At 40.0% G+C, this 27,674-nt stretch overlaps 1 protein-coding gene across 4 annotated transcripts in view; it reads left to right on the top strand.

Annotated features, from left to right (window-relative positions):
- trappc9 (trafficking protein particle complex subunit 9) overlaps nucleotides 1-26,703 on the top strand; it is a 194,704-nt gene extending 168,001 nt beyond the window's left edge. For all 4 annotated transcript variants that reach the window (XM_035182133.2, XM_035182131.2, XM_035182130.2 and 1 more), the window contains 2 exons: nucleotides 23,354-23,577; nucleotides 24,992-26,703. In XM_035182133.2, the coding sequence (XP_035038024.1) occupies nucleotides 23,354-23,577; nucleotides 24,992-25,171 (404 nt within the window). In that variant the 3' untranslated portion in view covers nucleotides 25,172-26,703. The remainder of the gene's footprint in view (nucleotides 1-23,353; nucleotides 23,578-24,991) is intronic.
- The last annotated feature ends 971 nt before the right edge of the window (nucleotides 26,704-27,674 follow it).

Here is a 27,674-nt window from a genome sequence, read left to right as displayed (position 1 = left end):
CCAGATTAACCTCCAGTCTTGGGCAGCTTTTCAATTCAATTAACTGAGGAACCTCACATTGTTGAAAATTTACCTTTTCCAGTCTGAACCGATTGTAACTCTACTAAAACCGCATTACATTTACGTTCATGTTTTTTATTTGCTCTTAAGATATACAGTAAATGTTTGGTCAAAGCAAACCGGGAATAGAATGAATACATACTGTACTTTTGGTATTCGGTAACACCTATCTGCGTTTGGGGGAGAGAGCTTTTGATATAAGAGCTCTGAGGCTCTGGAACACCCCGCCTGAGGAAACACAGCAGGCTGAATCAGTAGCTTCCTTTAAATCCACGCTTAAAACAAACTTGTATCATGTTGCATCCCCTGATTTTACCTTCTTATTATTGTGTATTGTGTCACTTTGTTTTGAGAAGTTTATAATAAAGGTATTCTTCTTATAATAATAATTATTATTAGTTTATAATCTTGCTCTAAAATAAAACTATCAAGTACAGTTTCATGAAAATCTGAAGGATTACATTCATCTTCCTGGGGTAAAACTTTCACTGCTAATTACTGGAACTGGACGACAATGAGCCTGTTCGGTACAAGCTTTACATTCAATGGCTGCAGGCTGTGATAGGATCATATACTTTACTGTTTTACTTCCACAAACTTCTTTTATCAAGAGCAAAACTTTTAGTTACAGAAATCTGTTATTGCTCCGATCTGGATGTGTCCTGTAAAGCATGAGGCTGAACACTGCTGTGTGATTTAGTCTGAAAGTCTAATTAACCCACAGACATTCATTACACCTCTGGTTGTCTCTTGATGACCGGTAGAGTTATTTTACTTAACTCATCTACTACAAAGATGATTGATATCCCCCCGCATCCATTTTTTCCCTTTATACAATCTCATTAAATTCTCAAACTATATTAACCAGTAAATTTAAATAATCCAGTTAAATTTTATTGATGGTTATTACAAAAAACAAGTTAGGTGTTTTAATTTTCCAGCAGTAATCACAGTTTTTTGGATAAACAGTGAGAAATTTGCATCAAAGAAAAATTACATTTTGCAGCTAAATACTCCTTAATAATCCAATCATGTTTGCTCATTTGAATGATCACCTCAACCAGATAATCTGTTTTTCAACTCTTCAACAGCTTGTTAAAATATCACCAACTGTAGAAAAGTCTGGGACAGATTTATCGGGGAGAGTCAAATGAAAGATTGTAGTGATTGAGCGGTGCTAATGAAAGGACGCTGATAGGAAATGCTGACATAGAGGATGACGAGGAAGAGGTTACAGGTTCAGGGATGAGAATGAGTGGGAAGAAGGAATCCACTTTGACTTGTGAAGACAGATGCGGTGAGCAAGTCCCACAATGCTTAATGAGTGGGGATGATAGAGTTGAGAAGTGACAGGGGGAGAAACAGAGATGGAGTGCGTCCCGTGGACAGGTGTGGGGGACGCAAGGCATTTTGGGGGTTGACTGAGTGATGTAGGAGAGGAGACAGGGAGATTCAGTCTAGACTGATGCAGCGAGTGCATTTAGGTACATGCTTTAGTTGGGTGATGGATGGCAGGTATATTAGAGATGTAATGCAGTTCAGGGCAGTTTAATTTAGAGGCTTTAGGGAGTCCGATAACTCAGCATAGGCTAATTCTGCTCAACCCTCTTCAGGCTGATAATTTGACATGATCATGTAGAGTTATTTCATATCAACTGGACTGAGATGGATCCACGGATTTGAGAGCTGTCATTTGCTGCTATGTTGAAGCCACTCTGCACCTTCTGCCAAGACATAAAGTTTGAAGCTTTCTAGAATCATGTCAACTCATTCATGAAACTATCTAGAATGATCTGCCCATTAAAACACTTTGCTAAGCACAAGGCCACTTTGTGCATCGAGGCTAAATTACATCTGTGTCCAAACTATCCGACCACAAAAGCTCAGAATCTCGGAGTTATACTTTAGTACATCACATTAGTACTTAGGTAACTTTTATCAAGATTTCCCAACATTTAGAGTTAAACAAAAGCTTATCCGTCTCCACTTATCAGTGTCTCTCTGCCCAACCCCCTGGAGTGTGTCCCTGGAGCTTATGCCTGACTGATTGACCGACTTGACCATTGACAGTACTGTTAGTGCCCTGTACATATTGTTTATAGGAACGCTGTTGTTATTGAAGTGACACGGACGATTTGCTTTCTGTTTGCATTCCTGAGTTGGGTTAGGGTTAGGTTTATGAAGATCTGTGGTCAAACCCGGATCGTATTATTTTTGTTTCATCTGTTCTCCGACTAAAACGGACTTTGTATATATTCCGATTGAACTCTGGACGTGGAGACTGTGGGAGACACACACGCACACACACACCCTCTTGCCTCAAACCGAGGTATAAATCGAACCGTGGCTCAAAACCTGAGGTCCGATCCGAACCGTGGGTTGGGAGTATTGTTACAGCCCTACATTGCATTTGCTATAGTATTGCTAACTACAACAGTAATTGAACAAGAAACAATCTAACATAACCTTCGCTAAGGTTAGCTTCGTGGCTAAAAGGGGAGACTAAGAGCTTCAATAAGATGAATTTGATTGATTGATATCCTTATATTTAATTATCAGATGTGGCTTACAGATACAAATGTTTTATTATTCCATTACTACCAGTGAAATACTATATTGATGCATACAATGATGTTTTTTTCAGACTGAAAATTAAACATTTAATAATGTTAGTTTATGTTACTGCTTATTTGGTATGAATTATTTTATTTGTTTTTCTGTTACGTTGCTAATATCTATATACGTAGTCCTGCATATGTGGTACAATTTGTTTTTTATTTTGAAAAGCATGAACAGGCCCCCTCCTGCCTCATACATTCTTAAACCAAGCAGTGACAAGAACACCATTTAAAAAAAAAAAAAAAAAACCTTCTTCATTCTGTTCATCTTTAGTTAGACATGATGCTGGCTAGTATAGTCTCACATCTGAAATTAAGTGCATTCATCTCCACTGTGCAGAAAAGGGTGCTAATTATAATGTGTTAAAATGCAACAGTGCACTCATTACAAGAAGTGCAGTGAAGCATTGTTAAAAGATCACAACACAGACGAGCTCTGGCCGAACCTGCTTCTGTGATTTACCTTTGGGTTTGAAAGAGGATGACGTTCACACAAATGCACAAATAATGATCCATTGCCCTATTTGCAAAGTCCAGCCTTGTCAAACCTGCTCAAGTTCATTATTTATTCTTACACAAACAGCACCTACCCCTTTAGTAGTATTTCTCCTGTTAATGAGTATTTTGTTTACAAAATAAGATAAAGAATCTGTCTGGATCTGAGTGGATCTGAGTGGATGTGGGTATGGTAGAGCAAGTTTTAATGAGAGGACTTTTACTACATCAATCCTAGTTGAATCCTTGATACCCCTGCAGGTGACTGAAGCAACGTTCTGTAGACATTGATTTGCATTCATTCTGTGGAGGAAATAATAACCTTGCAGGTATCTCTGTTGTCTGTAGTGATTTCCCCCCGCAGTACTGACAGCTCATTACCTTAGTGTTCCTGCTTCACACTGATAATTCACCCAGAAAATCGTGCATGTCATGCCACTCTTGTTCGTCCCCCACCCCTGAGAATTTTGCTTCATTCATGTGGTTGAATGTGATTCTTCTCAAAGACCCAATTTTGTTTTGAATGTTGGTTGGGAGAATACTGAAAAAGAGCTACCTTGATTTTTCACAAAAAAAAGAGCAGGGCTGTGTCACGGCAGAAATTAAATACAGTACTTATCCCTTATTGAACCAGCTAAATGTGTCATTGAGATTAAAATGTGTTTAAAGAGTTATCTGGCCAAGTGAGCAGCATAAACATTGTTACAACAGTAAACCCAAACAATATCTACCGATAAATACAACTGTCATACACTGCAAGTGAGTGAACACAATATATATTTAATATGCAATACAAGGTCAATGACAAAATTTCAATTATAATGCTAAATTAGGTAAAACTTTCTAAAATGATTTCAGTGAAAAGTTAGAAACCAAGGAGAGAGAGAACGAGAGAGACTGACAGAAAGGGTCTGACCAAATATATGCACACTGCTCTATAGTCATATACTGTAAAATGTCTACAATGAAGCAATGCCGCAAAACCCGATGTTAAAGCCCCTTTATATTATTGTGAGATGAAGTGTAAATGTGAGACACATTGCATTTTAATGGCTAATTCGGCTGTCTGCATTTTAACACCAATTTAAGTTGACTTTAATGTGACTGAACATTGACAAACACAGCACGATTAGTAATACTGAAGGGGATTAATAATTGTCTGCAATAAAATTGAACATAAAATTCAGTAAATTATCACAATTATTTACATATATGGAAAACTACAGTGGTCCTAGTATCAACCTTTGTGGAATGCCTTTTGATACAGGGAGAAAGGGAGAGGAACACCCAGTAAACTGGACACATTGTGTTCTAGCTGACAAATAAATTGAAAACCAATTCAATTGTATACCCAGAGAAGAAGCCAGTATTATGTTAGAGTTTTTTCAGAAAACATGCCATGGGCAACAGTTTTCAAAATGGACAAATCAAAAAAGACCTTGGCAATATGTTTTTTCAGATAATTGCCTCAATAATGTAATTTTTTCAGGTGTATTTTCTCAGGTTTGTTTCCAGAAAAGGTGCTAATTTCAAATTCAGTATACTGATAGAGGCCTATATATCTTCTAACAAGAACGTATATAAGATGTGTATATATATATCTTCCAAGAAAGAAATCAAAGCCTGGAAATGCCAAAGAAACACTATGTTTGCAGTAATTTAAGAGCCATGCTACAGTTGCATAGTTGAGAAACAAGTATCCATGGCCATTGTATAATGTACAATAAATCTAACATTACTTCATATCTCTCTCTCCAGCTTCCTTTTCTTTGTTGCATAAACTTTTTGTGTTACATGATTTCCTTTTTAGGCAGTTTTCTAAAGTATAAATTGATAATTATAGACTTCATAAGTACCCCGGGGATAATCTGTCTTTGACATAATTGCCACATAAAAGTACTGTAGCCCACAGTGTGTCGTATTCTCTACTCAAGCAACAAAAAAGCAGCAACAGGAACATCGTGCAGCAGCAGATTGTGTGTGGGTGATGAGGCAGGGCTTTGTTGCTGTGCGCCTCTTTTTTTTATATAAGAAAACGACATTTCCTTTACAAGGATCCCTTTGGTTCATGCTTGGGAAATCCTCTTCGAGTCACTGCTGCATCTGCGTCATCAGGAGCAATTCTTTGCACCTTTCAACCTCCCACATGATGCCAAGCTTGAAACGCAAAGAGAAGGCGGAATGGGAAGCAGAGGTGCTCCCCCTGCCTTGTTTGAAACAACTTGTAAAAAGAGAAAAATCTTGCCTGTCATAGCTTCATAATGTTTGAACAATTTTAGGTTGTGATATTTAAAAATATTTGTTATGTTTAGTGGCTTGATGTTCGTTGCTGGGCACTTTTTGAAGTACATCTCAGCTGCATCGTTGTTGGAGAACCATTGTTTTGAACCACATTTGAGTTTTTTCTTAACTTTTTTTAGCCTGTGCATTTGTCCAGACAAATACATAGTAATACAAGTTACATTGTAACAAGGAACAGGTCCTTTCGGAGATCAATCTCATGAAAACTAATCCTGTCAGTGGAAGTTCTGTCTCATTACACAAAGATCAATGAAGGTGTCAGCAAAACAACAGCAGCAGTATCTTCTCACTTGTCTTCGACTGGCTTTAAGCTTTGCACTCGTGCAAGGAATTCCACCAGCGCGCCTGAAGGTATCTACACATATTAGAATTTCAGTGTTGAAGGTAAGGTGGATGCATTTGCATAATTAGAGTTGGAACATATTAAAAGAAGAGGCAGGGAGACAAAGCAGAGTAATGAGGCAGGGAAATGGGAGTAAGTGTGTGGCGTGGCATATGACAACAGCCATGTTTAGACCTCACTACAGTGACTCTCTCTGGGGAGGCTTACTAATGACTTTGATTTTTCTGGAGATGAGTCAAAACAGTCTGCAGCGCCGCCTCCCAATCCCCCACCCACAGCCCCACCACTGCTTATTGATGCTGTTGTCGCAGTTTCCATCGTGGAATTGACACGGCAGGCTATTGTACAGTGGCCTTGTTTGGTTTTCCATTCTTGGAGATTATGTCAGAGGAGGAAGAGGTAGATACTCAACACTACAGAGGGCCATCCCATCCCAGTGAGCAAATATTTGATGGCGCTAGAGGCATTGTGCTCCATGTAAACCATTGTCATGCAACGCATTTGTCATGTTTGCAGAATTTTTTGTTTGTGTGCTTCTCTTTGTTTGTTTCCAGACTGCTCCCCATTGTAGACATTGTTCTCACATGACCAAAACACTCAACTGCCCATTATTGTCTAATGCCAAATGTAATGCGTGTTTGGGTTGGCTTTTTTAATCCAAGTTCATCAGATTATTCCATACTTTACTAGAAAGGATCACTTGATAGTATCGTAAACAGTTTTCCCCTTTTTTAATTAGCCTCAAGACAATTACGTGTTAAAAGCCTCCCTGTAGACTGCTTGTCGAGCCAGTAGTAGTGATTTACTTTTTATCAAACCAAATGAGGCCCCAAAATATCTGCAGTCTATTCCCACACCAATGAGCCAGATAGCACCCAATTAATTCTGATGATACATTCAAGAAAAAAAAGTAATTCTGATTTAATTAGATGTGATGTGCACAGAGTAGTAATCACAGATATGACTCAGAACTGCGTTACTGTACGTCAAAGAGTTTGATGTTCAGAAGTGCTTTACAAAATGGGATCAAAGTCCTGGAGGCTCGCTGTGGAGAGATGTCCCTCCCAGTAGAGATGTAGAAGATACCAGATTAACATGATGAAGTATAGGTTATCCCAGGGTAGATCATCATTAGCCTTATATCATAGACATGAATATGTATAGCCTTCATACACTGGGTATATGTATCTTTAACATATACTCTTTCATACATGGGTATATCCTCAAGCAAACGAAATAGCTTTTTGACAGTTCACTCTGTTTAGAAGATTAATAACATTACCGTTAGTTTTAAACCTGAAAAGCCATTTTCAGTAGACCATGACCAGTAGAGTCCTATGTACAATTTCCTGCTTGTTTTTCTGATTATTTGTAATGAGAGGTTTATGTCCGTTTGGCTCTGTCTGTGCTCTTCACTCTGGTTTGATGAGCTTAGTGTAAAAATAAGTGATGTCACTTCAGAGATCGGTGCCAAAACTCGGTATTAAACGAGCCCCGGGGCTAAATTATTAAAGGCTGTACAGTATTGATAATCTCTGAAGTTATCAGTTCTGTTCTGTCCTCCTTACTGGAGAAATAGATTTCCTGTTTATTATTGCAACATTACAAGTTATCTTGCACATTTTATCTCTTCAATTAAATTTCTGATATAGATATTTGTCTACGATGTATTATCACTTCCCTTCAATTCTAAAGAGCTATCTCTCTCACTCACTCACTCCGTCTCTCACTCTAACGGAGCCTGTGTGAGAGGGGTGGGGGCAGCTCTCTCTGACATTTTGCTGTATCATCCAACAAACACACACACACACACTCAGGCCCTACTCTCTGTGACAATGACAAAGAACTAAACATTTACTAGAGTCGATGCTGAGATTTTTCCTTGCCACAAGTGTGAATATCAAGCCAAAGTTCATCACATACAGGTGGAAAAATGCAGTGTGACAGCCGAGCTTGCAGCTGTCGTTGCATCAGGCAGCCTGAAGCCCACATGCAGAGTTAACTGAATTATATCAACATGTGATAATGATTGCAAATAACCATTAGGAAGCTAATTGTTGAGGTTGTGTCTGTGAATTATAAGTGAAATCGTCAGAGCATCGAGTGAGGTGTCATTCAAAAATTCACAGTTTCACATATCGTGTTTTAAAAAAAAACAGTTCAAATTTGATTCATGCTTATTTCAACATAAAAATGCTTTAAAAAATTTTTTTTAGTAAGACCAAGTTTCCAGGTGCCATCATAAAGACTGTAAATGGGAAACTGGCTCTGTTCTTATTTTACCCCCAAAAAGTGGGTGGCATGCACAAAATCCTATGACAATTTAGGGTTTTACAGGGGCACTTCATTGACCAGGTATAGTGACTCAAAGTGCACCTCCCTCTGTATCGCACATAGCTCCAAATTCCTTGCACACACATGATAATAAGTTCATCAGGATAATTATGTTGCCTTTGGAATAGCCAGGTTAACTGTTCCCGCTCCATTTTCAGTCTTCATGCTAAGCTAACAAGCTGCTAACTGCGGCCTTATATTCAATTAACACACGTGTGAATACCATCTGTCTTCTCGTCTAATTCTCAGTGAGATAGTCAACAACTTCTTCCCGATTAATTCAAACTACTTTTGTAAAAGTTTCTCTTTAATTTCATTTCGATCAGCGAACCGTAGCGACTCTCCCCAGCCTCAAACCAACAAATAAATTAACTAAGTCATCATTTTATCAGCAGATACTTTCTGGAGTCACTCTGTTGACAATACATGCATGAGTGACTATATGGACTGTGACTGTGGCCAGAGTCAATAAAAACTCATCTTTGTAATTACATTTTTGTTTGCGGCCATCCACCCAATCTGCTTGCTTTCATGACTGTTCCAGTACATAGTTTTGAAACAGATAACATGCCCTTATTTTGAGTAAATCACCTTGGCAAGTTCGTTCTTTTTACCAACACATACAGTGCCTTGCATAAGTATTCACCCCCCTTGGACTTTTTCCCATTTTGTGCTGTTACAAACTGGAATTCAAATAGACTTGAATAGACTTTTTCCCATTTGATCAACACAACATGCATAGTACTTTGAAGGTGCAAAATACCTTTTATTGTGACACAAACAATAATGAGAACAAAAAAGTTGTCATCTGTTGGATGCATAAGTATTCACCCCAGGAGTCAATACTTGGTAGAACCCCCTTTCGCTGCAATTACAGCTGCAAGTCTTTTGGGGTATGTCTCTACCAGCTTTGCACATCTAGAGATGGAAAGGTTTGTCCATTCTTCTTGGCAAAAAAGCTGAAGCTCAGTCAGATTGGATGGAGACCGTCTGTGTACAGCAATTTTCAAGTCTTGCCATAGATTCTCAATTGGATTTAGGTCTGGGCTTTGACTGGGCCATTTTAAGACATTAACATGCTTTGATCTAAACCATTCCATTGTAGCTCTGGCTGTATGTTTAGGGTCATTGTCCTGCTGGAAGATGAACCTCCGTCCCAGTCTCAAGTCTTTGCAGACTGCATCAGATTTTCTTCAAGGACTGCCCTGTATTTGGCTCCATCCATCTTTCCCTCTATTCTCGGACCAGTTTTCCTGTACCTGCTGAAGAGAAGCCATCATGATGCTACCACCACCATATTTCACTGTTGGGATGGTGTGCTCAGGGTGATGGGCAGTGTTGGGTTTCCGCCACACATAGCGTTTTGCATTGAGGCCAAAAATGTTGATCTCATCTGACCAGAGCACCTTCTTCCACATGTTTGCTGTGTCTCCCACATGGCTTCTGGCAAACTCCAAACGGGATTTCTTATGGTTCACTTTCAACAACGGCTTTCTTCTTGCCACTCTTCCATAAAGGCCAGATTTGTGGAGTAGACGACTAATAGTTGTCCTGTGGACAGATTCTCCCACCTCAGCTGTGGATCTTTGCAGCTCCTGCAGAGTTACCATGGGCCTCTTGGTTGCTTCTCTGATTAATTTTCTCCTGGCTTGTCAGTTTGGGTGGACGGCCTTGTCTTGGTAGGTTTGCGGTTGTGCCGTATTTTTCCATTTTCTGATGATGGATTTTATGGTGCTCCATGAGATGTTCAAAGCTTGGGATATTTATTTATAACCTAACCCTGCTTCATACTTCTCCACAACTTTATCCCTGACCTGTTTGATGAGCTCCTTGGTCTTCATGATGCTGTTTGTTCAGTAATGATCTCTAACAAACTCTGAGGCCTTCACAGAACAGGTGAATTTATACTGAGATCAAATTGTAGACAGGTGGACCCTATTTACTAATTATGTGACTTGCAAATGTGACTTGTGAAGGCAATTGGTCGCACCAGATCTTTGTTAGGGGTTTCACAGTAAAGGGGGTGAATACATATGCACTCAACACTTTTCAGATTTTTATTTGTAAATAATTTTGAAATCCATGTAATATTTCCCCCCACTTCCAAATGATGGACTATTTTGTGTTGGTCCATTACATAAAATCACAATGAAATAAATTTTAATCTGTGGTTATACCATGACAAAATGTAGAAAAGTCCAAGGGGGGTGAATACTTATGCAAGGCACTGTAGGTCATATCAGGTGGTGGAAGAGCAGGAAACACAGTCTGCCTTGTTATGTGGTCACTGACAGAGAGAATAGCTGTTCTGGTTGTGTTCAAATCAGCGCACTGGATTATCTGATAAGATTTATTGCAGCAGCTCTTTTTTTCCTGCTTCAACACTCCAGATATCGATGTCTGCTGGGGGAAGATAGCCCTAATTATTTTCCATCCATATGTGATTAACAGAGATTTGCTTTTAAATGCTCGGTATGGGGCCTGTTGAACACTTCTCTCCACGCAGCTCAGACACGGCCCAATAGCTTCAGACTTTGCTTCATGAGCTCATAGTTGAGCTCTGTGAGAACATGGGAGTTTGAATTTAGTTGCAACTGTCCCCTGCAACTTCCCATTTGTAATCATTTGCTTTGTGTGTTGTGGAGAGTGTGTTGTGGCAAAGGTCAAAAAGTCTAGAATCACCATGGCATCCATTTATTACATTAGCTGCCCCTAAGAGCAAATACAGAGCTACAAATGAAGCCACTGTTGTCTCATCAGTTATGCAATTGTTGTCCCTCAAGCAGGCATTTGCCTCCATGAGCCGTGTACTTGATTGGTTTTAATTTATTCAGATTTTTCTGACATTAATCCTGAAATGAGGTCAAAAAACATATCTAGACTCAACTGTTGGATGGACCACCATTCATTGTCTTCAGATGTGGAACTAATTAGGTTAGAACCACAGCGATGTTGTGCTGCTGTGCCATGTGAAATCAGTGCGGTACATGCTTTCTTTGACGGCTTTAATATAAGGTATTCACATACTCTTAACCGCTGTTACTTCCCCGAGCAGCAGTGTTAGAGAGACAAATAGGCTGAATGAAGAGAGCGAGCACAAATAGTAAATGAAAAGCAAAGAGACAAAGACACAAAATGTTGTTTTCTGATTGTTTCACAGCTGTTACGTTCTTATGAACAAAAACTACCTGCTGGAAGGTTTTGTGTACGTACAGACATGAATTCATCCCAGTGCAGTTTGTCTGCTGTGACTGATGCAACAAGTCATAATTCAAGTTCATCTATAATGTTATTAGTTAGTTCAAACTTGAATTGAGGTGAATTAAAGATATCTTGAACTTCGATTATGACTGGTTTGAATCAAATTGTATTAATCTGAAATGGTAATTATCATCATCATAAGGTTACTGGTGTCTGTAATCCATAAAGAAAGAGCGTTGAACAATGAGACAGTGTTGCTTTTCAAATAAACTGCTAGGACCAAATGTCTTTATTTATTTTTTACAATCGACAGATCAATCGATTATCCAAATAATTGTTTGTTGCACCCCTATTGCACTGCCTTGGGCCCTCTTAACAACACATGCTCATTGTGAAACCTATCAGATATGTGAGTCACTTACAGACCAAGAGACAGACAGAAATTTCTGGAATCAGTAGACAGATTTAGCTACTTTAGTGTACTTCTATTTACTTTATGATACCACAATCACCAATTATTGAACTCTTGAATGTATTATTGCTTTTTGGGTTCTACATGCGTGTCATGGCTTTCTTTGTGAGGATGCGCAGACCAGAGACTGTGGCAACGGACTCCATCTGTCTCACAGCATACTCTGCTCTTAAAGAGCCTGCAATGCGTAGTTTGCATTCCCTCCCTTTTCTCCTCTTAAATTGTCCACGTCACCGGGTAACGCTTAACCTGCCCGCCCACCAGCTAGTTTGGCTCTAATTGGTAGGAGCAGGACAAACACCCTTTTTACCATGGCTACAGCTGTGTTTACAGCCGGTGAGGAAGCCTCTGGTGGAGTGGAGTAACATTTCCGATATGCACAAAATCTCTAAGGTGGGCCAGCTGCCCAATCAGAGCAGACTTGGCTTTTCGGAAGGCGGGCCAATAAGTAAAACACAGTGTTTCAGATAGTGTGAAAAGGGTGCTGCAGAAACATACAGTATTCTACAATTGATAAAGCTTTGGAGTATTACACCATGAAAACCCATTGCATGGGCCACAACATGGGTACTTTAAATTGTTTTTTATTTTATTTTAGAACAAATTACTGTCTTTAGTCCAACTACTGCAAAGGCCGTGGAGTCGTCCATTTTCTCACACAAGTTTACAGCTCTGAAATACTATTGAACCATGGAGCTCCTATACAAACATTGATAGTGATGTGTTTCAGTCAAACTAATGTAATATCAACATCATTTTGTGGCCTGGCTCTTTGGGATGTTACCTAAATGAGAATTGTGTTTTACATCAGATTAATTTATTTTTTAAATCAATAGACATTGATTTTATCCTGTTGGAACTGAGAAACCTGCAGAGTGGACTGTATTGGTTTCCCTTTTATCCAACCACTACTCTTGTAGTGCTGTATGATAAGATAACCTCTGATCCCTTGATGCCCATTATGGATGTGGGAGTGAATCTTTAGTTCATCAGCTCATGGTCCAATAGCGTGATTCTTTAACTTTATCTGTGATGTGTGATAATGTAGATTGGGCAGATTTGATGTTGTTAGGTGTGTCTGGCTTTCAAGTTGCAGCGTGGCTAGTTAAAAAAACATAGCCTCATTCCTGACTGCAGTAATATAAACAGAAAAAGACACCTGCTGAGATGCATCATTTCTACTAAAACAGCCAAAAACGAAGAAAGAACTTCAACAACCACAAAACTGAAGTTGACATATTATGCAAGCATCTGCACTAGAAACACAACTCCACGGTTTTACTAAACAGTTCAGAGACATTATAGAGGAGGTTACAGGTTGTAGCTCAAAGGCTGGTTCATCAGGTACAAAAATAGAAGCTTGAACAAGGATAAGACCAGAGCAATTTCAAGCAGTCACTCCAACCTGGCTGTTCAGGCATGTGAACAAAAGCATCACTGACCAGAGCTGGATTTCTACTGTCTTAACTCTCTGCATATTAAAAAAATATATGCTTCATTCTGTAAAGGGCACCTCAAAATCTGTTTGTGGGTCATGGGGTGTATTGCATGAAAATAAATAACTTCTGCATTTTGCGGCTCCAGAGGGATCACTTCAATCCAGTTGGGGCTGAAGTCTGCAAGTCTGAAAATGAAAACTCAGTGGGTGTGGAGCTACAAAGAAGTGGGCTTATCAGACCTCTGTAGCCCGCCTCTTGAGACTAGAGGCTACAGTAGTTGCTACTAGCATAGCTCACATTAAACTGAACTGTTGAATGATTTGTGTTGAGGGTAATTTAGGTGCCAGGTTTTAAAGAGGAAGGAGATTATGAGGAATTAATGATGATTTTTCTTGTTTCTTTTAAATCGACATTCATGAGTCTGGTGATATCATGAGAGTGCAAAGCTCAATCTGGTGCGTTCTCTTTTAGAACAAAATACTGATTTCTTCACATTATCATCAGCATTAGTGCAGTGCCTGTTGTAAACATGGCTGTCTGGAATGGACTGTATACTTGGCCTGTGGTAATGCTGGTTGCAGCAAGTTCGGTGAGGCTTGACTTAATACCCCAGACTGGAGAATCAGTTGTTGCTGTCATAAACAGGCTGTTGTTGTGATCATCTGGGCTGAGTGCTGGTCGCCTGTTAAATCAAAGTTTATTAATATCAAATGTATCCCGTTTCCGAATCGCACCAAATTTGACACTACACTTCCTTGGGCCCTTAAGAAGACACATACTAAGCATGAATTAGAGAAGATGAACACTTCTTGGGATATGAGTTTAAAAGACAGACAGACATTTATGAAAATATTACATTCATGCACACACACACACACACACAGAGAGAGAGAGAGATGTTTTAGTGCCATTCACGTAACTTAATTGGCTTTTTCCAACCCTTCATCTGATTTTACTTTGTGCTTAAATGTGATGTGAAGGTTAAACCTCAGAGTTGTGGCTTGCCTCTACACTCAATTAAATCTGGCAGCGGGTCAATATTTTTTTACAACAAGTGAGAGAGAGGCAACTAACAAGCACAAAACAATGCATAAGACCAGATAGAGTCTGAAAGCTGATGTGAGGTCATCTTGTGAAAAGGAAGATATTTGGAATCGCATTGAGACAAAGCATTGTTCTTTAGTTCAAACCCAGTTTTAATATTCTAGCTCAGTACAGGATTATCTGCTTTCAACATCAAACCCTCAACTCCTCTCCTCCTCTAGATGCTATTGAGTCCAAGTCAAGCTCATCAGCTCATGCTAATTCTGTTCAAGTAAATGTTTGAGTTTGACTCCTGGAATTACACAACAATCCATCCACAGATTGATTTTTTTTAACCAATGGCTTTTTGCAGCTGTGCAATAGCACATTTACTGAGACATAGACAGTCCCTGCTCAGCTCTGAACACACTATTCAAAGTCTAGTGTAGTTCAGAAAAAGAGACCGATTTGAAGAGTGGGGACTGCAGGAAGCTGAGAATGCCATCTCAGCATGGGGCCATTAAAGTGTAATGACACACATCCACCACAGTCGTGCTCCCCACACTATCAATCTCTTTTATTTTGGGAATTTTAGATGTTAAATAGACGTTGCTAAATAGGAAACATACTAAACCTAAAAGAGGCTATACTCACAGATCTGTGAAAATAAAACATTCGAGGTGATGTCCAGGTTTGCCAAAGAGTAAACTATGTCACCGCACTATTTACTCTCTTTCTTCACTATAACATGTAGTCAGATATAGAAATAATTGTTTCAATAGCTGTGTGTGGGTAAAACCTAATCTGCATGACATTTAATGCTTCCATTTTAGAGGCAGAAAGCCAAATGCAAATATGGACTAAGTGGCCACTTTTTACACACAAGTGCTTGTTAAACAGTATGATACACTGAGTTACGTGATTGCATGTTAAAAGCTAGTAGGAGTGATTAAAGGGGTCATTTAGCTTTTGAATAAACATTAGAATGTAAAAGATGGATGATGTAAATATTGCTAAACATGGTGTGAGTATTGGTACTCGCAGCTGGACTTCAGTTTGTAGAGTTTACAGACTGAAACACTGAAAGACACAGGTATGGACAGGACTCATTTTGGTCCAGAGTGAAATATTTTAAAAAAACGATTCAGAAAATAAATTTGAAATGTGGTTCAGAAATTTGTGGTCTCGAAATGATGGATTTGGTGATCCCTTGACTCCTTGTGTTGGTGCTCACTTAAAATAATTGAAACAAATCATTTCTACTGGTTTTGTGTGTGTGTGTGTGTGTGTGTGTGTGTGTGTGTGTGTGTGTGTGTGTGTGTGTGTGTGTGTGTGTGTGTGTGTGTGTGTGTGTGTGTGTGTGTGTGTGTGTGTGTGTGTGTGTGTGTGTGTGCGTTAGATTGTCGGTTTCCAAAAGTCACAAAAACTGTGTAACACAGCCCACTCCTCCAGTCAGAAAGATGTGGGGGAGTGGGTTTCAGATGCCGTTTGACATTCCGATGAGGACTTTGTTTGAAGTACAACCATGCCCATGTTATTGTATAATCATTGTGGGTGATGCTTTTCATGTTTTCTCATGGTGTGTCCCTGACCTATAAGAAATACTCCCCCCTAGGAGGCAATAAACCTAGGACTAGGCACCTATCAGTATGAACGTGGAGCGGAAAGCAGGTGTTGGCAGCTCGCAGTCCGTCTCAAAGATGAATATTTGTAGGCTTCCTCTACTGTGATCATTAAAATTAAGCTAAGCATTAACCACGAGAGCAATTACGACAGCAGGAGCCAATCCTCACCCCCTACATAGTCATTTTGTTAACTTATATTTGTATCCATTCATTATTTTTTCTCTTCCTCGCTTATACGAGAGGCTCTTCAGATCTATCGAGATTTTTTCTTCAAGCACCGGAGAGTGCACTCCTATTCCCACTTGTCGTAGACTGACACGTCACAATAAGTTGCATTGTTAAATGGCTCAATAAGCGTGTGTAAGCACCTTAACCTCTGTGTCCTCACAGTAGTCGCATGCTTTTAAAAAGCCTGGTTTCAGTGCAGCTGCAAGAAAAGGACAAGGACGCTAAACAATTATAACCTTGAGCGCGACCATGCAAACAGTGAGCCAGACAAGTAAACTGTTGTTGAAGATAAAAATAAAGCGATCGAATGAAGGGTGAAAAGAGAGAGGAGTATTTTTTTGGAGTAAACATAAGTCACCAGTAGGGAAAAGAAGTGATGCTGAATGTTTTGGATGAGTAATCCTGTTGCTCCTGTGGCCTTGGTACTTATAGAGCAGCAATGAGTGTGTGTTCAGGCTGGAAGCAGCACAGCTCAGTTAGGTGTCCTGTGTGGAAACGAGCCAACATCAGTCTACGTAGCTTATAAACTGTTGCTGCAACATAACCCCCTGTCTTTCTGCCACAGGCTGCTGCACACTGCTGATTGAATATTATAGTCGCCAAGCGGTTCTGTTTGTTTGGGATGGCACTTTTTAAATGTCCCTGCTAACAGTGAAACAATTATACACAGTGTTGGATTTAAATAAGAAGCACATGGACAGCAATTACTCAGAATCTGTAAGGTTCCTGTAGGGTGGGTGTTCCTTTTTCCTATATGTCAGGGGCCATTTCAGTTTGCATAACACCCTTTGAGAGCCCTTCTGAATTATTGAACCCTTACATCACACATCTAATGTCAATGGCTAGAGGGTGAGGAGTCTGATGTCAGGTGGTAGTGATGATGATGATGCTACTCAATGCTGGATTTCCTGATTTTTTCAGGTTTTAGCAGAAATGAACATAAAGTTTATAGAACTCGAGCAGAGGCAGGTTGCTATTCTGTAGCTTTGAGCTCATTGTTGCTTTTTGCAGCTCAATAATGATATATTGCATGTTGTCAGGCACATCCGCTGGTTCCACATTAAACACCCGAATAAATGTATTTAGTCCCTTTTGTTTATAGTTCATGTCCTGAAGTCTCTCACCAAATGCCCGAAGGAGTTTTTTCAAACTCACCAGCGTATTTGGATGTCACAGCAGGCTTTTGTTCTTGCAGTAGGAAAAAACACTGTTAGCTTCTTTCAGTTGCACTTGCCACAGCTTTAATTTACCTTCAAATGAGCTCACATTTGAAAGCAGAGAGCTGAGAAGCTGGTAAGGTCCTTGGAGCTTGATTTTTGGCTCAAATTGACACAATTTGTTTGTGTTCAGTGCGAGTTGTTCGCAGCTGCAACACGGTATTACTGCTGAATGAGGTCCTATCTTTTGAGTTATTAGCTGTCACCACAAACACTGTCTGAATGTTGTCTTGTAAAAGCTGCTTGTTGTGTTCACAAAGACTGCTTGATTGAAATACAGTAGTTTATATAACTCATTCAGTTTAGCTGCATGTTCCCAATTGTATTGATGCTTGAGATTGGCCTTTTTTATCGCTGAAAGCACAAAGCAAACTCTGCACACTGGCTTTTTTCTTAAATTCAATACAAAAGGAATAGTTTGCCAATGTTTCTTGGAACAACTGCGACATTACGCATCTACTTTTCTTTTTGTCATGATGCTTGTCAGAGATAACAGCTACATTTTGTATTCACCTTGACAGACTTAATTTAATGTCATGAAAATTGTATTCACATTTCTTATTTGTTTTTTATTTTTTATTAAATTTTTTATGAATTTCTGAATTGCCTTGTGGGCAGAGGCCACACATTTGCCATGTATGCTCCTATGTGAGTAAATTAAATCTGCACATTTAAGTTAGACTTTCATTGTTTTCGCTAATTTGCCATCTTTCAGACTCCATAAGTTGCTACAAAGCAGTCAACATTAGTAGCCTATTCGATGTATAGGCCGTCTGACCTACACTGATGTATGTGGAGATGTTTCTTGTCAAGTGAGTGAGATAACATCTGAACATCTTCCTAACTTCTTTTCATCAGAACCGAGGGAATCTTTTAACATTGGTTGAAGGGAAAGAAAACAGATATCAAGTGAGTGGTTGTTGTGGGGATAATTATAATGGGGGCAGATGGCTTAGGGGGATATCAGAGGCTGGCAGGTTATTTTTAGACTTACTGCAGCACACCTCAACCTTTTAAAGCACATCCTTCGGCTCCATCGGAGCATTCATCAATGACCCTGCCTGGCTTGCAGCCGCTGGCCGGGATGAGCTGTTAAGCCTTGATGACCTGGTCATCTGGGCCAGAGCACAACTCTTTGTTAATGTTCATCCTGGAGGAAAAGAGACCACTGAAGTACAGTTAACCTGCAGTTCGGCTTTAACCATGGGCTCTTATTCTCTCAGGGTAGTCGTGTTAATGACAGTGATCACAGCAGTATAACTCAAAACTCACCTTGGTCCAGACCGAAATCTCTCAACAACTATTGGACAGAATGATCTGAAGTTTGGTGCAGAAATGTTTGGCTAAGGATGATGAATTTCGAGATCCTTTGATTTAGCTTATTTTTTTTACTTTTCTTTGAGGTTTATTCATTTTGTTCTTTTCTATACTTAAAGGCACAGGGTTAGGGTTAGGCCTATAAACCCTTCTTCTCCTTTTTGTAGGAATTTTACTTGTATAAATACTTTGTTTTGTTATACTGTATATTTCTATTTATTATTTTAAATATGCCAAAAACCTTTACTTGTCTTATGCACACACAGAAACACACATATACCTGCTCCAGTTCAATGTAGCATATTTCTGATGTAATCGCGTTTTGCAGCATACTAACATCCCCCTTTTTTAATGAGCATTTCCTTTTACACACTTCAAACATTTCATTTCGTACAGGGTGTGACAAACTTGACATCCATATTTTCCTGTTTCTGATCCGTACGCTTCCCCCTCTTGTTGCACAATATTTTGTGAGTGAATCTTAATGAGCTGACACGCGTAAACATAGGAAAATCTGCAAGTGTCGGTCGTCATCTTTATCTCCACCTGCGCTCACACCTCACGGGTGACAGTGAAACGGTGAGGGGCGGTGCAGCGTTTTTAATCTCTGAGTAGTAGTTTGATCTGTGGCTTTCATACTCAGCTGGGAGGGAGGTGTCATCTCTCTCTCTCTCTCTCTCTCTCTCTCTCTCTCTCTCTCTCTCTCTCCTGGTTGCTGTGGTGACGCCTGCCGCAGCGCTTTGCTTCTGCAGACTCCAGCAGCAGCAGCATCTGGTCAGAGCGTGTGAGTGTGTGTATGTGTGCTTGAATAAACGCCTAGCTCGCGTGTTATGTAACATGTTGAAAGTAATGTAGCTGCTCGTTAGCATGGTCAGGAAATTAATAAACAGATGAATACCTCTCATTTCTCTGAATTTATTGATGAACCTGTCTCAACACAGTGAACCGAAAGTTTCCAAATGAGCTTGAATGAGTCGTTTTTTTACAAACACTATTTTATTAAGACTTCCACAAACACACTTGCCAAGTGATGTACCTGTTGCTCGCACCGCACTTGTCAGAGCAGTATTTTCTTGTGTTGCAGTGATATTTCTCCCTCCAAATCCTCATCCTCCTTCCCGCTGACATTTGCCTATCCTGTGGTTTGTGGCCGCTTTTTGTTAGGACCATTCCTTTGATTGTCTTAACTGCTTCTCTGCAGCTCACTTGCCTCTTTATTTTCCCGTCTCCTCTCCAGCTCTCCCTCCTTTCCTCCTCCCTCCAGCTAATATCATCATCAAACTGCAGAAACCCCTGACTGTCTTGTCTGTGTTAAGACTGCTGAAAACTGTTCCTTTAAAAAGATTTGCAGCAAGGACTTAGTATCTCCAGGGCTTAGCAACGGATTGTTTTTAATTGCCTTTTTCAGATTGCAGTTTTAATTGAGAGTTGCATAATTAACGTTAATGTCTTTACGAGCTGTAACAAGTGACCGTTGCTTTAACAGCTTTAATGACAAAACTGTCAACAGTAAATTTACTCTGCTGTCATTAGGCGAAGCAGATTTAGTGTAAGAATTGTTTTGTGTTAAATTAAATATTACAATATTTTAAGCACCATTTCGTTAGCCAGATTTACATTTGGCTGCCACATATGACAATCGTCCTGGTTCTCCTTAAGATGGTCATTCAACTTCATTCACCTTTCGTAAACTCTGAATGCCTATTGTCCTTTCGCAATCTGTTGTGAAATCGTCATCTGACTGATCAGTTAAGAAACTTATATTTTTTCATTTAAATACTGATATAATCAGTGCTTTATTTGTCCTTATTGGGAAAAAATGCCATTCTGTCAAGAAGCAGGTGTAAATGATTATTTTAGCAATTTAGTCAAAGCAGGTTTATTTTACAGCTCACAACAAGGTGTTCAAAGTGCTATACAGAAGATATAACAGGCAATTTAGCAACATTCTCTCTCTCAGTTCATTGAGGACTACCTTGTGACTGCCCTTGAGGTAAATCGCAGCTAATTTCAGTACATCGTCATTACAGGCTCTGCAAGCTTCCAAAACTTCATATATTATCATTGTTTTAAGCTTTTTACCTTAGAATCTCTGTATTGAAGGTTCCAGAAGTAAAGGTAACATGGCAGGTTTTATTGCCAGTTTGTCATTATCATATCTGTCCGACAACAGAAATCAATGATTTGAATGTATTAATGTCATAATTATAAAGAATATCGAATCAAATGTAATGTTTCAACCGATGCGTTGATTGATCTGGTTTTTCTTAGCGAGAAAACGTTTTGAGGCTTATTTGACTTACAGGACTTCAGCAGCCAGATTGCATTCATACAAACACAGGATATGTTTGTGGCATATGTTGTATATGCTCTGTAGACCACAAATAGAGTTATCCAGTTGAATAAGTATAGTCAGAGTTCAAAGCGTACCTTTCATCAGAAAACGATTCAATATTTTGCTGAGATTATTCAGCCCTGTTGCCCTCTCTAAGCTTGGGGGATGTAACCTGTGCACATTCAGCCTTCGGCAAAGCTTCTTCCTCCGACATACCTACTTACTGGAAGGCTGTGGAGGTGAAGAAACGAGCCTGGGCACAGAGACACTGCAGCACTCAGCTCATGAACACACAGCAGATGCTTCTAAAAAGCAGGGGTTTGTCTTGACCTTTCAGATGTTTGTTGAAGTCCCTTAGAGAACCCTGACCAGGAACCTTTATCTCTCATTCGTGGTTGTTTTAGTAATGTGTGAGCAGTCTAACATGTGTGTATTAGCTTGTGTCGTCTAAGCTCATCAGTGCTAATTTTCCCACAACTGGGATAAACCTATTTTTTCTTTCAAAATAAGTAATTGTGCACACAGTTGCAGTTATCCTCCTTGGAGCGAGCCACCTTGTCTTCCCACCGCTTGTTTTTTCGTGTTCATGTTATCTATACCAGTTGATTGTCTCAGTGCTGATACACAATCACAAATAGACAAAGTGTGTAGCAAGTGTTCAGGCTGTGGGTGTGTGTGGCTGAGCTGCATGTGTGTGGGAGTGCAGACTAACCACTTGTTCGCTTTTAATGTGAAATAATTTATTTCCAGTTTTAGAACCAATGTAGGATACCTATAATTATAATCTCCTAGCAACAAGACTTTGAACAAACTAAATATAACTACTGGCTAAGGTGTCACTATAGCATCTGTGCTACTGGCTATGAAATGCTATGTGTGTGTGTGTGTTACCTGTGTTATTCAGGTAACCACATGGCCAACCCTTCTTAGCCTTTCCATATTTGGTAAAAATAAAAATACATCCGCAGATAAAAGGCATTTCTTACATCAATAACTTTCAAGCCTGGATAAGGTGATGAGGTCAAGTGGGTATCAGACCAATGTTATTCAGGTGTATTATTTTATATGTGACCAGACAGGTTTGTTAGCAATATGAGACTTCATGTCCTCCTAACATTAACATGCAACCCTTGTCTGGATATCCTTTCGGAAAATAAAAACATGTTGTTAAGTTCTCTCATTTGCAGCAGATTGCATCAGAATGCTGTCGGATTGAACTTGAATTTAGTGTTATCGGTGGGATAAGAAGTACTTAAAACGATAGAATCCATCTTTGGTTAAAATTATTTAACGTGTGCTTTGACTTTTTTTCATGTCATCTATCTTTGTACACAGTCTTTTTGTTGAACCAAAAGCAACCATTGTCTACTTTAATCTTGAAAAGTTCAAATGTGAAATTTGTAGTAACCTAGATGTACTTATTGGGGCTTGAGGAAACATGAGGAGCTGTGGTGATCCTCACTCCCACTGTCTGGAGACAGTGTTTGCTTTGTCCTGTCTGGGCTACTGTAGAAACATGGCAGTGCAACAATGCGGAATCCACAGGAGGGGGCCTGCCCCAAGTTTTTAGAAACCAATAAAATCCTAATTATGAATATTATATTTGATTTCTGCCAATAGATTCCCCCTAAATGACACACACTGTTTATTTGCCCTTCTTCATCAGACTGACTCCCGGTGTTTATCCCAGCCATGGGCGTAACACTAGAAAGTGTATGACAACTGCTTTGTGCAAGTGTGTTTGTGTGTGTGTGCCACCGTTTTTCTCAGAGGAGTCATTATCTGCGTGAACTGAACCACCCACGTTTGGAGTCCGTCTTCCCCTCGGCCTGCTACGAGTGTACAGGAGCCTTTAGTTCACAAATCATCGTGTCTCGCTCTGCACCTCGGCCAATGGGTGCCACTCCCTCAATGTTTCTTGGTTGGTAGTCACAAGAGAGGGGGGGTGTAGCCATGTGAGTGTACTTCAGAATAGTGGATTTTTCCAACAATCTCATTCATCCCTTCTTGACTGAAATAATTCATGCATGAGATGAACAGGAGGGAATTCAGTTTAATAGCCACAGCTTCTGCACTCTCCACTCATGTCAATAAAATGTATTTCATGACAAACAAAGGCTATTGATCCACCACCAGAAACAGTTTGATGGCCCATTAATGGTCTGGTCAGGTTTTGATGAATACAAACGAAGTACAGATTCTGGAATTATGTGAATGACGGCACCAGATTTTGAATGGTGGTTTGAAAAGGTCTTCATTCTCGTCCCTGCCAGATTCCTCCGAGTTCTATTTTAGTACAAATCGTTTGACATAAGAGCTAATCCCCCTCCTCGTCCTTTTTCCAGATGTGTTGGTGAATGGGAAGCCATGTGACTGCGATGTCATTGCCGACTGTAAAGTGGGCGACTCTGTAAGCCTGGAGGTAAAACTGACCAATCTGAGCAAGAACTTGGTCGGACCCCTGGCTCTGACTGTGGTGCCATATCAGGACTACCAGAATGGAGTTCAAATCTACGACCTGGAGGAGGCTGTTACCTTTATCGGCTCCAACACCTTCTACATCGACACGGTCAGTGGTGGCTGGAATCTCCCTGAAGACATTTCACACAGTTACATCACATAATGCAACCTGAGTGCCTCAGGTTGTCGTCGGATTATATTTAAACCTTGTCAGAATAAAAAGAGCAATTGCTGTTTATGCAGGCATGCCACAGTAGTAGATGTCACTTTAAATGTACTAACAGTGAGGGTAATGTGAGCTATGTCTTAGTCCTTGTCCAAAGTCAAGGAAATAGGAGCAGAACATAACAATTCACATTTTTATTCTGATGTGCTGTCTTAGGTTACTTTAAAATGGGCCATGTGTTCTGGCTGAAATGTATCCAACGTTACTTATTAACTATTAAGTCTGTGCAATATCTAGGCTTTGATAAAAGACGGCTCTATTACCACTGACCATGGAAATAACAGTCGGCTACTACAGATGAGGGGAGAGGAAAAATATCATGAACTGCCTGAGAAAAAACAATATACAAAGGCAGCATTTTCCTTAGGTCCCTCGACTCTGCCTTTTTAAGCAGTATATACAAAAACAAACACTTAATTATACAGTATGGTTTTACACAGCCATGAGGACATTTTAATGTGTTTATTAATGTATTATATTGATGGTTACCCCCAATTTATGGATACCCAGGGTGGAAGTTACAGTTTCTGACAAATATGTTCATTTTGTATTAAATATGGAGAAAATGTTGCTAATGATAAAACAAATTATTTAAGCCAATATTGAGTAAAATGACAATATTTTGAATTAACCATTTATTTTGTTTATTTACTGTTTTTTATTTTATTATGCAAAATATGGCTGTGATATTATATGATAATAATATAATCGCTTTTAGTTTTCTCAGAATTTCAGTGCACAAAATAACATGTGCGTACAGTTGGGAACTCTTTGATGGATCACATAACTCAAGCACGTTTCAACTCACTGAGTTAAAATGAAGTGGAGCCGGTTGCTGTGTGGCAAACTAGAGAAACATTTTATAAAATGTACAGCAGAGCGGCCTTAATAAAACAGGCTAAAACCACCAAACACCAGCTTGGTCATGGGTCATGGAAGAAATCTTTGAATGAAAAAGAACCTAACAAGAGAAGGGATCGTAGACAGGAGCCTTTTAATGTAAGACATTCTCAATCCTGAACGTCGAGCAAGCTGGAGGGGATTGAAAAAAGACCGATGATGCCTGAAAAAAAGCTGATAGTGTAAAATGCAGATGAAAACATGAATGAATTCCCTATATTTCTAAATGTTTAAACTGCGTTATTATCAGAATCGTTCTTCTGTGAAGGAGGAAAAACTGCATTTGTCCATTCAGCCTGTTTCAAACCTACTCTCCTGTTGGCCTCACTCTGGCTGAGAGTGCGATTGTGAGCTGGCCGCTAATGATTCTGTCTGTGTGTCTCCTCTCCATCACCAGGTTAAACCCAAAGAAAGCGTCGTCTGTGTGGGTGCCCTGCTTTTCCTCTACACCGGAGACTTCTACCTTAATATCAAGTTCCAGGATGACAGTGCTGGACGAGAGCTTCCCTTGGCTTGGTTCACTCTGCCCAGTGTGCACATTAAAGCTCTGGACACTCCGCAGCAGGCTGGGGCCTAGAGTCCCAATGTACCTCAGCATCATAGGTCTGAATGAGGGATGGAGGGCTCTGTGCGTGATGTCTGTAAATACAAAATCCTTCCGGAGTTACACCACTTGTAAATATCATTTTGTTTAAGGTTCCAGAGTGCAAGAAGTTTTAATATTCTTCAGAAGATTAGAATTCTTTGTTCGCAGGTTACACAGCTGACGGGTGTTATCAGAAAGATACTGAAATCAAACATCAGATCAACTGTCCCTCGGCCTCATTAATCTACTTCATAAATGTACAGAGACAAAGACAAAAGAAGAGCTTAACAACACCAGCATTGTAGACTGAAATCAGTTCATTTCACTGGAATCCCCACAGTCATTAGACTTCTTAGGTAGGTAGTTCTTTTTTTCTTACACTTCTGACTAAGAGCAAACCCGTCTGATACTGCTGTTGTTTGGAGGAACAGCAGGTGAGTCAATGGTGCAGTGAGCGTTATTCTATTAATACGTAAAACATTGATGCCCACTTATAAACTTCTCCATAAAAGCGATACGGACTCAGTCAACTGTCAGATTGAAATGGGTTGTAATGGATTGTTTCCTTGAATTTGCCATGATTATAAATGTTTGCTTAGTGGCCAAGCTCATTAGCTTGTTTACTGGTAGTTAGCTAAATAGTAGGTAGTAAGCTAGTGTCTAGCAGCAACCTGCTACCAGCTAACTTTACTACCTACAACAAAAAAGCCACTGCATGTGTCCCCCCTTTTGCAACCACGTCACTGAGCTTCCAGCAGCACCTTCAAAATTCACAGGGAGCGAGGGGCAGAGCTGATGATGTATCTCACACACGATGAAGCTTAGAAGAACCCAGAGAATACAAATATCTCAGGATGAAAAAACAGAAGTCATACACAAAGAAGACGCCGATGGAAAGACAACGAGATTCGAGAGCTTTAGTCGATACGGGTCGACCCCGGTGTTGAGGTGCTGTAAACAAGAACATGTTAATCTGCAGTGGGAGTGGTACGTCGTGTCCTGTCATGTTCTACCCCGACGCCACCGCTCACCTGAACCCTCCTGCTGCGTCCTTCACATGTGAAAACCAAACTCTGCAACATGTCCAGACCCAATTATCTGGACATTTTCCAGGTTCTGATCATTCAGATTAAGTGTGGGACTTTGTGATGTAGCCAGACGCTAACACCATTGTCAACCTTTTAAGTGTCGAACCATAGTGTCATGTATTTAGTTGATTCATTTACAGAATATCACAACGTAAATATAATATCAGTGGAAAGAGAATTTGAATAAGACATCTGTGTCAGTGGGCTGAAGACCTCAGGGTTGGTTTTGACGGCTGAGATGAGCTGCTCCAGGACTCCGGGGATGTGATCAGCCAGAACTGGTCTCATACTTTACACTTATCATTTATTTATTTCTACTGCTTTGAAAACATTTTTCTTTTGCCTCTGTGCCACCACACTGGAATACTTCTCTTAGTTCAGCCTATCATTGTGTGTGACATATAATTGTTGTAAATAAATGTTAAAACAAGGCCACCTTTGTTCACTTCGACATTATTCCAACTTTGTCCGTTTGTGTGTTCCAGCCATAATAGCTCTGTGATTATCGTCATTTTCTGTCTGACCTTTATCACCTCGGCATTTTGGGAAACTGGAAGACTGATTCACATTCTGCTAAATCTATAAACATGGGCCATCAGGGAAAACACTGAACAATGACTAATTATTATATACAGGGACTGAGCAAGAAGCTGCTGTCCGAAGGCACGTTGTAACAGCTGGAGTTATTCACATCTGGATCATCATTACAGTCTGTGATTAAATATCATTGACATGTATTAAACACGAGAGCATAAAGTAATGTCACTGCAAATTCAAAGTGGACCCTTCAACCTCACCACTATTCAGACATTGTGTGCCAGACCTCTTGAAGATGCACTGCACTGGGAGTTAACCAGTATACCCACAGTTCTCATAATGCATTGGAATAGCATCACTCCTGGAACAGTCGCACTTCTTCAGCCTTTTAAAGGTTACCTGTGGCCCCAGCTATAGCTAAGCCGGGCCTGCACTGTGCGTTTTGAGCCCGATTTCGATGTTACAAGAATCATTTGAGAGTTGGACTGATTTTCAGATTTTTCATACATTGTTTGTTGTTCAGTATAGAGGAGGGGGGGTGTGAGGAGAGATCAGAGGCTCCCTGACTGCTCGTCGGACGATTAGAGGGGACAGTATGAGGGGACAGTATGAGCACTTGAATTGTGAGCGTCGGCTTCACATCTCAGGCGACTTACTCTCGTAAAAATGTGCGGTGGGATTCAACAACAACGTTTCTAAAGTCGCACCGTTTGTCCAGGTTCTGTGATGCACGATCTGTGATGTACACCTTCACTACAGCCCCCCCCCCCCCCCATCCTCTCACTGGTGGGGGTATTTTGATGGTTTCATGTGGATTTTACAAAAGACTGTTTGTCTGTAAGAGAAAACACTCTCACCACGTTGCACAT

Source organism: Hippoglossus stenolepis, chromosome 17 (assembly GCF_022539355.2).
Source record: "Hippoglossus stenolepis isolate QCI-W04-F060 chromosome 17, HSTE1.2, whole genome shotgun sequence".
Lineage (NCBI taxonomy): Eukaryota > Metazoa > Chordata > Actinopteri > Pleuronectiformes > Pleuronectidae > Hippoglossus > Hippoglossus stenolepis.
Note: the sequence above shows the minus strand (reverse complement) of the source record. Positions and strands in the feature narration are given on the sequence as shown.